Source organism: Silurus aristotelis, assembly GCF_946808225.1.
Source record: "Silurus aristotelis genome assembly, chromosome: 20".
In the NCBI taxonomy this organism is placed as follows: Eukaryota; Metazoa; Chordata; class Actinopteri; order Siluriformes; family Siluridae; genus Silurus; species Silurus aristotelis.
In genome coordinates, this window is record NC_139593.1 from 10,667,914 (window position 1) to 10,685,089 (window position 17,176).

General features: G+C 37.8%; 2 protein-coding genes across 14 annotated transcripts in view; one reads left to right on the forward strand and one right to left on the reverse strand.

Moving 5' to 3' along the window:
- Window positions 1-17,176, reverse strand: part of setd4 (SET domain containing 4) — a 493,820-nt gene that overhangs the window by 77,146 nt on the left and 399,498 nt on the right. The window lies entirely within an intron of this gene.
- Window positions 1-17,176, forward strand: part of mcf2la (mcf.2 cell line derived transforming sequence-like a) — a 96,643-nt gene that overhangs the window by 8,616 nt on the left and 70,851 nt on the right. For 4 of the 13 annotated variants that reach the window (XM_083523093.1, XM_083523101.1, XM_083523087.1 and 1 more), the window contains exon 1: window positions 10,487-10,982. The exons of 3 other annotated variants lie outside the window; for them this stretch is intronic. In XM_083523093.1, coding sequence (XP_083379219.1) covers window positions 10,829-10,982 — 154 coding nt within the window. In that variant the 5' untranslated portion in view covers window positions 10,487-10,828. Of the gene's footprint in view, window positions 1-3,514; window positions 3,591-10,486; window positions 10,983-12,406; window positions 12,622-15,898; window positions 16,147-17,176 lie in introns of those variants that run through there. 6 more of the 13 variants (XM_083523100.1, XM_083523092.1, XM_083523082.1 and 3 more) reach the window with 5 other exon arrangements.

Below are 17,176 nucleotides of genomic sequence, written 5' to 3' on the forward strand. Positions count from 1 at the left end.
GTGTGTGTGTGTGGGGGGGGGTCTCTCTCTGTGAGTGAGTGAGTGTGTGTGTGTGTGTGGGGGGGTCTCTCTCTGTGAGTGAGTGAGTGTGCTGTGTGTGTGTGGGGGGGTCTCTCTGTGAGTGAGTGAGTGTGTGTGTGTGTGGGGGTCTCTCTCTGAGTGAGGTGAGTGTGAGTGTGTGTGGGGGTCTCTCTCTTTCTCTCTCTCGCTCTCTCTTACTGTGTGTGTGTCTCTCTCTGAGTGACTGTGTGTGTGTCTCTCTCTGAGTGACTGTGTGTGTGTCTCTCTCTGAGTGAGTGTGTGTGTGTGTGTGTGTGTGTGTGTGTGTGTGTGTCTGAGTGAGTGTGTGTGTAGTAATGGATGCGGGATTACATTTAGGAAAGAAAAAAGATTAGAAGGCAAATGGTTGTTCTGGGTTATTGTCAGTATGCAATTACAAGTATTTGCATGCTATAGTATTGCATTCATGCTTAAAGTTGCTTACAGTTTCGTTACTTGTGCAGCTTCTCTATGCAAACATGTATCCATCTGGTGAAAAAACATTAAGGCTTTCTGTAATTTAAATCCTGGTACCACCAAGCTGCCACTGATGCGCCCTTGAGTAAGACCCTTAACCCTCAAACTAAAACCTGTTCCAGCATGACAATGCCCCTGTGCTCAAAGCCATCTTCATGAAGATATGGTTTACATTAGGAGTCTTCAATGTTCCTCATGTCAAGGACCCCTTATGCGATAGAGACATGAGGCAGGGACCCTCTGATTTAAAATATGTCAAACATAGCCACCATCATATATTATTCTATTCTGTTCTATTATGTTAAGACAATTGGAAATATTATGTTGTTGTACATGCATCATTGTCTGTATATTTTCATATATTTTCAAATCTTTCAAAAATATTTATGCATCATCATAAACATATTTTGCAATAAGAATCACAATTTATTGAGTTGTTTACAGTTGTTATTTGAATAGATTTTCATTTAGCTCTCATATGGACTATTATGTATTCACACGAACATCAGCTCTAAATTTAATATAACTATAATTTGTCGCAATAAATAAAAATAAATATTTTCTTCGATTTATTATTATTTTTTTTTACAAAAATATTTGTTATTCAACATTAACTAGCAGACCCCCTGCAGTACCGCCGAGGACCCCCTAGGGGTCATAGACCCGCAGTTGAAGACCCATGATTTACATGGTTTGGAGGGAAAGTCTTGAAACATCTTGAGTGGCCTGGTATAGAGCTCTGACCTCAAGCCTACTGAACACCTCTCTAATGAACTGAAACACTGACTGCACTCCAGGCCTCCACCCCTCACCTACATCAGTAGCAGCAATAAAATGTGAATGTGGGTAATGGGATGTTTATAAAAAAAAAAAGAAAAAAAGAAGGAAGAAAAAAAGAAAAGCACATTTGAATCTTATGGGCTGGTGTCCACATACTTTTGACTCCAATATATCATGTTATTTGCCACATCATATTTCAAAAACAAATTCAAATGATTACATGTTGAAATATTCTCCTGTGCGTTTAAGTGTTAAATGATTTCTTTCAGTTGTTTAGTTATGTATCACACTTTACATATTTCAAGTGTACTTTTGAGGGGTCCTGGGATGCAGTCAGTGTTCCAATCCATCCCAGAGGTGTTCAGTAGTGTTAAGGTCAGAGATCTATAGGAAGCGATCTTCAACTTCAACCCATGTAAAGCATGTCTTCATAGAGCTGGCTTTGTGTACATGGGCATTGTCATGCTGGAACAGGTTTCACGTTGAAGCGAAGGGAACATTTCATGCTACCATCATTTCATTTGCATCCAAATATGTCCGAAAAAAAGTCTCTTCAAATTGGTGGTAACAGTTTGGGAAAGAACCACATATGGCCGGAAAAGTCAGGTGTCGCAATACTTTTACAATATACACTCGTATAATAAGTACAATAACTTTTATGGCATTTGGCAGACTCCCTTATCCAGAGAAACTTTCTCAGGGCCTCGCTTAAGTGCCCAGCAGTGGCAGCTTGGATTTGAATTCCCAAAGGTGTTCAGTAGGGTTGGGTTCAGAGCTCTATAGCATGCCCCTCAATCCTCAATTCTTCCTGTAAGGAAAAAAAAACCCCAGAATCAATAAACTAATATCCAACACATCAAAGTGGCTGAACACTGCAACAGTCTGAGACACACACACACACACACACACACACACACATAAACAACCTGCAGATTTAATCTACACTCTTGCATACACAAAAACCCATGGTGGTCTAATTTACAAGGCAGATCTTTATATCTTTTTAGCCTAAGACTTTAAGGCTAAGGATTATTTTTATTTTTTTTTACCTTTTTTTGAAATATCCTTTCTGGCGTTAACATCAAACCTGCTGTATTTTGAAGCATGCTCACTTTCACTTAACAGTTTCCATCATTTACAGATTTTTTTCAATTGCATTTTACTGACAGTAATTATGGGAGAGTGGTGGCTCCAGCGGTTAAGGCGCTGGGTTGCCGATCGGAAGGTCGGGGGTTCGAGCCCCGGTATCGCCAAGCTGCCATTCTTGGGCCCTTGAGCAAGGCCCTTAACCCTCTATGCTCCAGGGGTCCCTTACGAGGGAAATATCAAGGTCCGTGACGTTGGGCCGCCTTCCAGTGGGCTCACCACCTGCAGGAGGGACCGTAAGGGACGGTGCTGTGAGGATTGGGCAGCAGTCGAAGGCGGGGGCCTGCTTAGACTGCTGCCCCCGCGACCCGAATTACGGATAAGCGGGAGAAAATGAATGAATGAATGAATGAATGACAGTAATTATTTTTAACATGTTTTTGATAGTAGGATAAAAAAAAAAAGCAAAACTAGTAATAATAATAATTCCAGATTGGTAATTTGAATAGAATAGTCTTTATTTGTCAAATACTGTATACATTACAGCACAGTGCAATTCTTTGCTTGCTCAGAAGCTGTGCGCCGGGTCAGCCATGATACAGCACCACTGGAGCACAGACAAGATAAGGGCCTTGCTTAAGGGCCCAAAAGTGGACTTTGGTTGCCACTAAAGTCCTAGTGTACCGCTATTAATGCCATAATCTGCACCCCTTATAATGGAGCTCCTGGGACTTGTTCTCTTTTGCTCTGTTTGCTGCATCCTTCCTCACAAAGAGCTTTAAGGTGCAGGAAACCTGTCACAGGACAAACGCAGCCTGTCTAAGTGCTAAGTCACTGGAATATGTGGGTCATGATGTCAGTTACATTTAACACACGAGGCAGCTATTCCCTAAAATCTGCTGCTTTTCCTGTTGGAAAGATCTTTTTGCTTGCACAACCTATGTTGTGCTACTATTCTGTCTTTATTGCATCCTTTTATTTCTATTTGTACATTTAGTTTCTGCAGATTTTCCCAAGGACAACGTGTAGTTACAAAACCATATTTCAAACACCTAATATGGATTGCCAGAAATCTTATTATACTTCTTTTCAAATGAAAGTCCGCTTGAAGTTTTTTTTTCTTTTTCTTCAGGCTGTAGAGAGACACAAAGCTCCTCGCAATCGATCATCCCAGCCTACACTGTTTCCACCTCTATTTACCCTGGAAAGTGAGGCGAGATCTGTTATTTTTGGTTTTATAGTGCTGTGTATCTTTTGTGTCACTGTGACTGTCATCTGAACAGCTGACTGATTTATTGTATGACGTGATCTGGAATATTCTGGAGTTCTATTTAAAGTGTGTATTTCGAAGGCTATACATACACTCTAAACAAAAGTTTGTAGACACCTGACCAAGATGTGTCTCTATGCCGTTTGATCATCCCATTTCACATTTAGTCCCTGTTTGCAGTTATAATAACCTCCACTCTACTGGGAAGATGTTCCACCAGATTTTGAAGTGTGTTTGTGGAGATTTGTTCCAGTTCATCCCACAGGTGTTCATTATCATTGAGGTCAGAGCTCTGGTCAATCAGGATCCTGATACTGGCTGGCTTTATGCACAGTTACATTGTCATGCTGGAACAGGTTTGGGGTCTAATAGTTCAAGTGAAGGGAAGAGAAGCTGTACAAGTAACGAACTCTAAGCAGGTTTAAGTATGAATGTTATGCTGGCACTTGCAACTGCATACTAACACACACACACACACACACACACACACACACACACACACACACACATTTACATATGTATGTATAAACACAAAAACAGCACATTTAAATCCAAAACCAGCAAATGGTTGTTGCCTTATAATCTTTTATTTCTTTTATTACTTTTTCCCCCAATGTAATCCAACACACCTCTGACTTCACACTCACTCACTCAGTCACACTGCATGGCATTTTATGAGACATTTTAAGATTTTATGACTCATACTGAATCACTAACCACATCCATAAGTATGCATCTGTTATGTTTTGTAACACTGCAAATGTTATATTGCATTTACTAATATCGCCAGCAAATACAAGGTTTGTCAGCATATGATGTCTGTGGATTGGAGTCTGTAATCATAAATGTCTGTAGTTTTATTTTAGCTTGCTCTCATTATCTTCCTGAAGCCTTTCAACCTACCACAGTAATCTCTAGTTTTAATACTAATGCAGCAATGTAATCTTTTTGTATCTGTATTTTATGACTCGGGGTCTTGGGTATCTAAGCTTTCAAAAATGTGACTACTGCATTACAGAACACATAGATTTACTTTTAAAACACCCCCAAACTACCATATATGACAAACATTGTTTACAAAGTTTGACTACGTTTGCCCAAGATATATTTTGGGCATATTTATACCAGATTGTGTAAAATTACCAGATTGTGTAAAAATTCCATGTTGTTGTCCTTTCTTGTGCCATATTTGCAAAACTGCGCATATATATGGTTAATAAGGCCGCAGATTTGTAATTCTGCTACTGCAAAGTGCTTAAAACAGGCCCAAGTGGTAATGAACCGCAAATTATTTTGAGTAAATGTACTTTGTTACTGGCTACTTTCTAGTTTTACTGAGTATTAAAGATATAAGCAACTTTTTCTTTCTACTTAACTACATTTATGATTAAATATTTGTACTTTTGACTTGACTGTTACTGATTTGATTTTGCAATCAGCCAGATATCTTTAAATATTTGGTTTTATTTAATCTAGAATTATTTACTCTCATTTTAATTGTCCATTAAATACTAATGGTTCAGGTACTTTATGAAATGATGCTGTACTTTAATTTAAGTTGAAGATTACTTTTTGAAGGATTGCATTACTACTTGGTCTTTTTGTTGTTTGATCTTCATTGAATTTTCATGTTGAGGCTGTTGTGTTGATGGTTAATGCAGTGTTAAGGTGTACAATTTGATTTTTGTTTTAGGAAATAAAACCTTAAATCAACAGTTTTTGGCTATTAAACTAATGTGTCTTGGTGTTGAGGACTAGTGCATCTTTGAGTCTATGTTCAATATGAGTCAAATACTCAAGTACTTACTCAAGTCATATTTAATTGGTGACTCTTAACTTGTAATGGAGTAGGTTTTGCAGTAAGGGATCTATACTTTTACTTAAGTTCGATTTCAGATTTTCTTTACACCTCTGTAAATGGCTGCATTTTGGACTAAAAATGTAATGCTGCTACAACAGTGGACAATAGCAAACAGTATTAGCAACAAGCTAGCCATTTTAAGTTAGCGCTAACTCTAATGTCTATAATAACCTTCTTAACTCTATGATTAGTATCACCAAGTACCGTGTCTGTATAGTAATAGATCTAAACAATACTACTCTAAGCTAGTTTGAAAGTAGAGAAAGAGCTCTTTACATTGTTCAAAATGTGGGCAGCCATTTTGATTTGAAGTACATCCACTGTAAGGAACTTGTAATTTAGATGTTAGCAAGTTAAAATCTCATGTTTTTGTGGCTTTTACAAGTTGTAGGTAGGGAATTAATTTTAGTTTACAGCCTTATGAATAAATTGAAATGTTCTGAGAATCTAATACAAGTGGAGGTTTTCTACAAAACAAGTATAAGCTCAGGGGTTAAGACACTGACCAGATGATAATGAGTTCAAATCCTAGCACCACTACTGCTGGCCCACCACAGCGGCAACAATGTACCACAAAAACAGTTATGCTCTTAACACTCACAAGACAACACAATGTGGCACATATGGGAAAGTAGGCCATGAGGAAATTATTTGCATGGCTACTCGTTACCCTGTAAAAAAAAAAGAAAAAAAAAAGGCTGTACACCTATACACCTGCTATTATTCAATTCACCAATAATGTGCCAGCAGCTCAATGAATAAAAAGAGGTCAAGATCTTTCACAAACACCATAGTGAGAAAACTGTGATCTCAATTATTTTTATTATAGCATGAATGTTGAGGCCAGCTGGGTTAGATTAAGTATTTCAGGAACTACTTATTACCTGTGTTTTCCATGTGTACATCTTTTCATTCTTTCACAGTTGAAATGGCATTGCTGAATATATAGTGTGATAGTAAATGGCAGGACTGGTTTGAGCTGAAGGGTTAGGGTTGGGGTTACTATAGCACAAATAATCACTCTTTCCAAGTAGAAAAGCATCTCTGAATGCACAGTGAAAAACTGGAAGCTAAAGACAAAGATGGCAAAGGTACACACATACTTAAGTAGAAGTACAGGTGTTTGTACAACTCATGTTTTTTAAAAGTCTCTGGTAAAATTTGAAGTATTGACTGCACGTTTTCACTTAATTTAAAGTAAAGAAGTTTGGGCTCTGACTTGTACTTAAGTAATAAGTAACCATTACTACTACCTGTTTTAGTGTCACACTGGTAACTGGGTCTCACCTCATATTATTATATTAATACAAAAGAATGAATCATTTTGTTACCTAATGAATGTATCCAGGCTGAACATCCACCATATAGAACACAAGCAGAGAAAAGATGATGATGATCTGGAATGTCTCTGTTCTTAGTTATTTTTACATCGCTGACTCCCTCTGTCTCATCCACGTTAACCCCATACTTTTTATTGCCTCATATCACCAAATAGATTAAAACTAAAGTAATGAGCCTCGTTTGAAAATGTAACAAGTAGAAAGTACAGATATTTGTGTAAAAAATTCAATTAGTAAAAGTAAAAAGTTGTCAGGAAAATACATACGGAAGGAAAGTACTGATACTAGAAAACTCAAATGAAATGAAGTATCTGTACTTCCCATATCTGGCTAAAGGCAGTGGCGGTGGACAGTAACTATACTTAAGAAGCATTTTCGCATATAGAAAAATTTTCATTTGGGGAGACTCACTTTAACTTCACAATATTTCAAAGTCAAATATCTTACTACTTTTTTTTTTTTTTTTTTTCTTTTTTTTTTCTTTTTTTTTGCAAGTGGATTTTTATTTATGAGTGGATAAAAACTTTAGCAGTTCAGCATATTTTAAGTGGGCTTGTACATACAATTTGAATACTATTTGTGTGGGAAAATGATTTTAAATGCAGAGATGTTGAGGATATCAGAATTCCAAGGTGGTTTGTCACGTTATAAATAAACACCTACTGAAAAATTGGCAGTGGCTTTCTGAGTTCTAGGACATGGCAGCAGCTCATTTGTAGTGTACATGGATATGAAGATGAATGCAACATTTTTAGGTTAGGATATTAACTCTAGTTGGACAGATACTGACACTGCAGTGATATTATTATTATTATTAGTAGTAGTAGTAGTAGTAGTAGTAGTAATGTTAATTTAGTGATACTACAATATTACAATAATGCATATTGTAATATCACCACACTGTACTGTTAACTTCATTATCCATCGTTGATTGGCTGCATGTTGCTGCGGAAACAGAGTTGCCAAGGCCCTGCAATGAGGATGTTTCTTTTTTTTTTTTTGTATGGGACTGTGAGAAAAAGGAGTGCGTGTGCGTGTGCGTGTGTAAGGAGGGTACGTGTTTTAGTTCTGCTGCCATAGAATGGTTTATAGGATTGGATAGAAAAAGAATGATGTGCTGGGGGTATCCACATCCTGGCAAGATTCTCCATCTCAGTCTTTCTGTCTTCCAAACTGTACTTTTCCTATTGTTTTTTTGAACGAGGGATGAATGAATGATTTACGGTGATGTGTGTGTCACAGAATCCACAAATTATTAATGCAGAAACTATTTAATGTTTTTTTTTTTCTTTTTCTTTCTAATTCTGTCTCTCTCCGAGTTCCTGGATGTGCTGATGAACAGATCATAACTCTGTAGTTGGTAGGAAAAGTTCACTATAAGGCAAGACATTTTAGACAAAATAAATAAAATTTAGTTTTTTGTAATTGACAAGAAGCATAAGTCTTTTACATAATAGTTTTTTAATGCAAATCTAAGATTATCTACAGGAAAAGGAAATCCTTAAGGCAAAAATAAGAAGTCCAAGAATAACCATGCAGAACTACACCACCATAACCCAGCACAATTAGAAAACTGTCCATGATCTCAAATCCACTTTAGTGTCTACTCGGCTTCTGTGCTGGGTACGCTCACGCGTTCCATTCATCCACAACCAACCTTCATGTTATTATATTGACTTTTACTGAAACCGGTAGAAGCTGGAAAACCTAACGTTAACGTTTCCCATTACTCATCAGCATCATTAGATACTGATGAGAGGAACAGTTAATGAAATCAGGTCAATTCCCATTAGGAAGTGTTGTGTTGTGGTTGTTATTTTTACTCAGTAGATATTGTTTTTTGCAGCAATTTTTTTTATGTACTTACAGCAGTATTATTATTTATTTATTTTTTATTATTATATTGTAAAGGAACAATAAATTACTATGTTTTATAGCATAGGGCAAAATTAAATACATTCATTATTCTCCTCAAAATTCTACAAACAATACCCCATAATGACAATGTAAAAGAAGTTTGTTTGAAATCTTGCAAATTTATTAGACATAAAAAAAATCACATGTACATACTGTAAGTCTTCACAGCCTTTGCCATGACACTCAAAATTGAGCTCCGTTTCATCCTGTTTCAACTGATCACACTTGAGATATTTCTGCAAGTTGATTGGAGTCCACCTGTGGTAAATTCAGTGGGACATGATTTGGAAAGGCACACACCTCTCTATATGACTATAAGAGGTCCCACAGTTAACAGTGCATGTCAAACTAAGCCATGAAGTCAAATGGAACTGTCTGTAGACCTCCAAGACGGGATTGTATCGAGGCACAGATCTGGGGAGGGGTACAGAAAAGTTTCTGCAGCATTCAATGTCCCAATGACCACAGTGGCCTCCATCATCCATAAATTGAAGATGTTTGGAACCACCAGGACTCTTTCTAGAGCGGGGCCACCCGCCAAACTGAGCGATCGGGGAGAAGGACCTTAGTCAGAGAGGTGACCAAGAACCTGATGATCACTCTGATAGAGCTTCTGCGTTTCTCTGTGGAGAGAGAACCTCCTTTCAGGAAAAAACAACCATCTCTACAGCACCCCCACTCTGCCATACAGGCCTGATTGGTGAAGAACGGAAGTCACTCCTCAGTAAAAAGGTACATGACGGACTGCCTGGTGTTTGCCAAGAAGCACCTGAAGGACTCTCAGACTAGGAAAAACACAGATAGAACCAATACCATCCCTACAGTGAAGCATGGTGGTGGCAGCATCATGCTGTGGGGATGGTTTTCAGCAGCAGCAACCAGGAGATCAGTCAGGATCGAGGGACAACTCTGTGAATATCTTTGAGTGGCCCAGCCAAAGTCCAGACTGGAACCTGTTTGAACATATCTGGAGAGATCTAAAAATGGCTGTGCACCAACGCTCCCCATCCAACCTAATGGAGCTTGAGCGGTTCTGCAAAGAAGAATGTGAGAAACTGTTTAAAAATAAGTGTGCCAAGCTTGTAGCATCATATTTAAAAAGACTTGAGGCTGTACATGTTTCAAACACACTTCTTTCACATTGTCATTATGTGGTATTGTTTGTAGAATTTTAAGAAAATAATGAATTTAATCCATTTTGGAATACGGCTGTAACAACAAAATGTGGAAAAGGTGAAGCTCTGAGAACTTTCCGGATGCATTGTAGTGTATATTGTGTTCTTAATGTGTTCTGGTTGTCTGATTAACAGCATACGGAGTGAAGTGAAGTCAGTGTGACGTTAGCGTTGTGATGTTGGGAGTTGGTGGACTAAAGGGTTTACAGGTGCATTCTGCTTTTAAGCTGGCTAATCTCTCTTTCTTTGGCATAGCCATCGAGGTCACCTGCATGTGCTGATCTGACGTGTGCAGTCGTATTTGTCTTTCATTTAATTACTTCCTGCTTTAAACATGGTTCAGGTTTTTTTTTTATTAAAAAAAATAAATAATTGTGTTTTTAGGAAAGCTCAGCAGTAGATCTAAAAGTGCCCAGAGATGGCAGAGTAATTTGCTTTACTCTTACAGTAGTACAGTCTGGCATATTCATGCTGCCTTCTCTGGCCTCTTGTTTAGAAATTTTGCCTGCTTGTCCCCTAAGTGGCGTATGAGAAACGCTTCAGATGAGCTACGTGCTCACGCATGTGTATGCTGCCTACTCTGCTGCTCCTGTCCGTGTAATTATCAGAGCAGATGGGGATTTGTGCTGAAACGTTCTGGCGAATCAGCTGTGCCTTTCTGCCTCTCCTAAGGTCCGCTCCTCCATGCAAGCACAGAGAGAGTGAGGGAGTGAGAGAGAAAGTGAGAACTGGGAGTATGTTTAAACACACCGGAGTGTGAAGATGTCTCATTCTCGTTTGTTTCTCAGTGAAGAAGTTGAGTAAGGTTCTGTTATTCTGGAAGTAGCTTGAGACGGATCAGAAGACTGTGTCGGCTCAAGTTTGGGCTCCTAATCGAGGTCGGATGTCTCTGCAGGAGCTGCTGCGCGAGAGTCAGGAGACTCCTCAGAGAATTGTGACGAGGCTCTCGCAGCTTCTGCATAGCCTCACGCTCGCACTGGTTCAGGGGACCAGCAACAGCCCACACACACGCCGGAGCTCCTTGTTGGAGTGTAACGGTAAGTGTTCGAGTGTAAGACAATGACAGACAATGGATTATAGATATGGGACATAAGCAGGTGATGCTGAAGCAAATATTTTTACATTGAATGATTCACAATACGTCTGATGTGGTTTCAGGGTTTTGTTTTTTTTTCTTTTCCAGCCACGTAGACTGACATTTATTTATTTATTCATATTTATTTACAGTGCCACCTGATGATGTACCATCATTATTTATTCATCTACTGTTAAATAAAGCTCTTAGAATATAATATCTGCTTTCTGATGAATATCTGCATTGAGGCTGATCTGTTGCTTCCATTTTTCTAAGTTTTTAAGAGGGATTGTGCATCTCTTTGTTGGAACTTATGTTGATTCAGGTTGTTTAGCATATATCTAACTAGTACTTAATTTTCTTCTTGTTGGTGCCCTACAAAAAGGATATGGTGTCAAGCAAAGATATCTTTAATAAAGCAGGTTTGGGTCTCCTAGTTCAAGTGAAGGGAAAATTTGATGCTACAACCTCCAAACAAATGCTGTACAATTGTGTGCCTCTACTTTTGTGGCTACAGTTTGGGAAGAAACATATATTGCTGGAAAAGTCAGGCGTCCCAATACTTTTGTCCATACAGTGTATTTTTACATGGTACGATCTCATTTATTTGCAGTATGATCAGACACCACACTTCATTTTGTTAGCAGTGATCTGCAAATCATAATTCAGTTGGACCATGCTGTAGATTATTTCTTAAGTCAAAAATGGGATAAACATTCTGAACTCTTAGTGCAAACTTCTAAATCTAGAAAAAAGTACATAAAAAGACCTTTAGGAAAAACTGTTTTTGTTTGTGCTTCTGTTTAAATTTTAGGTCAGACTGAATGATGTCTGTGCTGGAGCCATGACTGACATTTTTTTTGTTGCGCTGATTATTCAAGTAATCATTTTGTATGTTTTATTAATTTGGATAAACTGTTGTCACCACTTTTGTCGTTCAATCATGACATGATCTGGAATTATAATATCACCAGACGTGCTGATGCTGATCAGTGCAATTTGTTAGAGAAGGCGTTATGAAGAAAAATGCTTGAATATCTGAGCATAAGGATATGCAGAGTGGGAGAAAGAGAAAGTGTGTTCTGAGGAAGTGAGTTTGTCATTGAGGGTAGGAGATGGATATAGAGTAAAACTGCTGACCAAAAATTTGCTTGAGTAGTATCATGAAATATCATGTTTTCTCTCTCTCTCTCTATCTCTCTCTCTGTGTTTGGGTGGGTGTCTGTGTTAAATGGTTTCCTGTTAGAATGATTTGCTTTTTGTTGGTCAAGCATGGCGTTGGGTTTGGTCACAGTCTGTAACACACCTTCCTGTGAGCTTACACACACACACACACACACACACACACACACACACACACACACACACACACAGACATGTGTATATAGAGAGAGCAAAAAGTGCTGCAGTCACCACAATGTGCATTTCTGGTCAAAAGTACAATAATTGGTTTCTGGTCTTATTTCCTAAGTGTATACACACACACACACACACACACACACACACACACACACACACACACACACAGTATTGAAGGGACATGTTTCAGCAACAGAACAGGACTAACAGCAGTAGTGGGCAGATGTCTATTCTGCATCTGAGTGAGTTATATCTCTAAATCTGTGTGTGTGTGTGTGTGTGTGTGTGTGTGTGTGTGTGTGTGTGTGTGTGTGTGTAATATCTGATGCTAAAAAGATTGATGCTCTACATTAACAACTCGGTCATTTATATCCTTTTTTTTTTTCTCCAACTTGTAGTAAAACTTAATGGTTGCAGATTTCTCACTGTGTCTCACAGACTTCTTCCTGTGTCCCCATGTGTTTTCTCTTTTCTGCTTGTTCACTGAGTCACTGATTAAAATATTTTTTTTTAATTATTTTTATATATATATATATATATATATATATATATATATATATATATATATATATAAGTTATAAGTTTATTTCCCTCTGTAGGATCTGTCACGCCATTGCAAATGATTTATGTTTTCTGGCTGCTGGGTAATTTCCTTTTGTGTCCTTGTTGTTTAAAAAAAATTATCTTTAGAAGCCTAAAGTTTATGAACACATTTTCTTGAAGCCTAAAGTTTTTCATTTTCCTTTTCATCCAAGGTAGGATGTGGTTGCTGGGGTCCCGCTAGGTGCTCACTATGCTGTCCCAGATAGTTGCTGGTGGTTGAAAGTGGTATCTTTATGGAACTACCACACACAAAGACGTCCAATACAATTGTGTGTCACCAAATCTTTGCCATCAGTTTGGTGTAGAAACTTGTATATAATAATTGAAAAGTCTGGTTTCTTAGTAACTCTGTCCATATATTGGACACCATCTGCATGATGTGGAATGTCAGACAGCTGTAGTTTATCATTAATGGAAATAAGCTTTTAATGAGCAACCATAGTATTTAAAAAAAAGGCAAGTGTGGCGCAAAGTGTGACCGGTGGACATGACATAACTTAAAGTTGATCTTTGTACTTGGTAGTTGAAGCTGTGTAGCCACACACACACACTGGAGAACTGATCTGGCTCGAACATTTTAAGATATGGATTTTTGTTTCTTCGCCAAGCCTAGAAAACAGCAACCTAAACACACCCAGGGCTCAGGTACAGGTACGTAAATCCAGTCTGATTAAATATGAATGGCCTGCTAGCACAAGAGGTGCGTTAACCTTATTTACCTATTATACCTCTGCACGCTTGAATTCTCAAACCTGATTGGTTGGAAGATGGGCATTATTTTTTAGCTTATTCACAGGGTTTTATATGGAAGATGCTTCACATGATCTAAAACTAATAATGAACAGAATAGGATTATTTTACATTTAGGGAAGGAGTTTTACGTGTTCATGATTTCATAGTAAAAACTCTTCAGGAGATACTTTGAAAGTCTCTTAGAAAGAGACATTTTTCGAGAGTAAGAAAGGAGATGCTGGAGCAGTAGATGCTGTTTGTCATTATAATGTAAGCGATTAACCATTTGACTGACTATTAACATGTGCTCTGTTTTGTTGATTAAGATATTAAAGTTGTGAATATGGGCTAGTTGCTGTGGTATAAACACAATAACAATAATAAACTCCCAGACTGCTATTATATGAAAAGAATCCATGTTGGGGCATCTTGCCATTTTCCTAGTGCGTGGATAGTTTGGATAAAACCAGCATGTAGTGTGAATTGAATTTTGTATTTATTTTTTGCTTGAATTTGATTGGTCAAAAAGCATTATAAAACATTATAAATGATAGTTTAATTTTTACATGCTTGACAAGTTATTTCGGTTATAGGGTCATACACTATATATGGCCAACAGTATTAGGACACCTTTCTAGCCATATGTGGTTCTTCCCCAAAATCTTACTACAACGTTAGTACACACAATTTTCTGGGACGTCTTTGAATGTGTTTGCATGAAATTGTCCCTTCACTTGAGGAGACCCAAACCTGTTCCAGCATGGCAATGCCCCTGTGCACAAAGCCAGCTCCATGAAAATATGGTTTTACGTGAGTTGGAGTGAAAGATCTTGAATGGCCTGCTATTAAGCTCTGACCTCAACTCTACTGAACACCATTGGGATGAATTGCAGCGCTGACTCCACCTCAGACCTCCTCACCTTCTATCTGACTTTACTAACACCCTTTTGACTTAATAATGTACTGTAAATTGCAAAAACTCAAGATAAACTAAGACTAATATATGAACATATATATTTTTATTAAAAACTTAATACATTGCTAAATGTATATATTATCATTAACAGGGAAATGTCACTCCTCTTGTTTGTCTTACTGCATCACATTTTCCAGCATGCATTATTTTAAGATTTTAGCTTTGTAAAGCTTTTATTCTCTATGACAGTTGTGTATTTTATAGCTTTATTTTTTGCAATGTAAATATTCTTGTAACAATTAATTATACTATTAATACACAAATAGAGTCGTACATTAAATGCTTCAGTTCTTCTTGGCACGGGTTTCACAAGGCAATGGAAACAGTCCTTTGAGATTGTGGTCCATGTTGTCATGACTGCATTTCATAATTGGTGTTGATTTGCCAGCTGCACACTCATCTTGTGAATTTTAGACACAGAGACTGGGAGGTGACTGTGGTGAACCGAAAAACATTCTTGGACAGCATCGAACAGATACAACAGCATACACCATATCACACACTCAGGGTCTGTTTGATGCTGTTCAAGAATGTTTTTCGGTTCACCACAGTCGTGAAGAGCGGGGTCACCATGGCATTCCTTTTGTGGAAAACGCAGAAATACTCAAATAGCCATTGTGCTAATGGTGCTAGCAATAATGCCACAGTCAAAAATCACATCACATTTTTCTCCTATTAATTTAAGTACATGATTTGATTCACTATGCTGCCTTCACATGTTCGGCGGATGGGATAATTGCGTGAATGTACAGTGTTTCTAATATAGTGGACAACGAATGTGTAGTTTCCAGTACACAGCAGAAGCAATCTTTGATTGATAATTTACAACAAATAAAATATGAAGATAGTCAACTAATACATTTTTGGTCTGATTATCCAAAACCTAAGTATAGAATAAAATTGAAATTCATTGAGAATCCTTACTGAACTCTCTTCTACATGTCTGTTTTTCTCTGAAGCCATAAAAAAATAGTGAAAACTTATTGCTAGTAGCTTATATATGTATAAAAGGCAGCTCGTTTGGCCAAGTGTTGTACCTGTGCGCCAAATGGGCAAGGACAATAGTTTCACTGCTCTCGTGTGGGTGTGTCCATGTGTGAAAGAGAGTGCGGAAGAGAACGAGAGAGAGAGAGAGAGAGAGAGAGAGAGAGAGAGAGAGAGAGAGAGAGAGAGAGAGAGAGAGAGAGAGAGAGAGAGAGAGAGAGAGAGAGAGAGAGAGAGAGAGAGAGAGAGAGAGAGAGGTGAAAAGTGGAACATGAAATGAAAAGGCAGACAAAAGAGAAGGTAATGGATGAGGCAGAGGTGAACAGGTGAAGGTTAGAGGGGGAAGAAATGGTGCTAGATGGGTGTGAAGTTTGCCTCCAGCCCATGGTGGAAGGAGGGGGATATGTGAAGATCTCTCTGGAGGAGGTGAAGAGATTCTACAGATTTACAGTTTCCTGTGACTGGCTGCTGTGTGAGTTTTCTGTTATAGTACATCAATTATTTTTTGTCTTTTTGAAAAAATACTTATTTTAAAAAATTCATCCTGTGCTGATGGTTAGTTTTTCTATGGCTGAATGAAATCTAGCAGTCAGTCATATCATCTTAGGTGAACCTAAAACTAATGTTTTTTTGGATTTTGCATTGGTTGTTGTCATCCCCAATGGTGTTTTGATCATTGTGTGTCTTCTGAAACACAAAACCACTACTATTACCTACTTGTTTCTTTTTTGAAGCCAATTGTATGATTGGATAAATGCTTATTTAATTTATTTAACATTATTCAGGAGGTCCTTTTTTTTTTTTTTTTTTTTTTTAAAAGCATTTCCTGCTACTGAGGCTTCTGTGTGTAGAGGATTTGACTTGTTTAGCACAGTTCCCCAGCCAGAGGCTTTTTGCATAACCCCTCCCTGCACTACCCTAAAATACACAGACAGCAGGGAAAAAGCTTGACTATAAGCTGTCCATTATTATGGCTAGGAGAAAGATACAGTCGGTCCTTATTTGCTTATGGTGCTAAGGCGTATCATTAATGGCAGGATAAATATCAATGATCCTGTCCTGTATAGAGATGCGTATTAGAGCCAGGGATACAATATAAGGTCATTTGACACCATGAAAATGAGAGATTTATAGTGAGGACATTTTTAATCCCAAAAACAAATAAATGTCAGGCTCTATAATATGAAAATGTGTATATAGATTTTCTCATGTTTCATGCATTAAAAAAAAGTTAAGCACACTAACTGTTGGTGAACTAGTCTTATATTTGTCTTTTATTATTATCTATTATGTCTTTTTGTTGTATTTCTTTAATGCTTTTGTTTTGAAGTAGACTTGCAACGGTTACTGAACATTTCACATTTAGTCCCCATTTGCAGGTATAATATCCTCCATCCTTCTGGGAAGATGTTCCACTAGATTTTGGCATGGGCTTGTGGAGATTTCAGCCATATTTAGCAACAAGGGTGTTGGTAAAGTCAGGTACTGATGTAGAGTGAAGA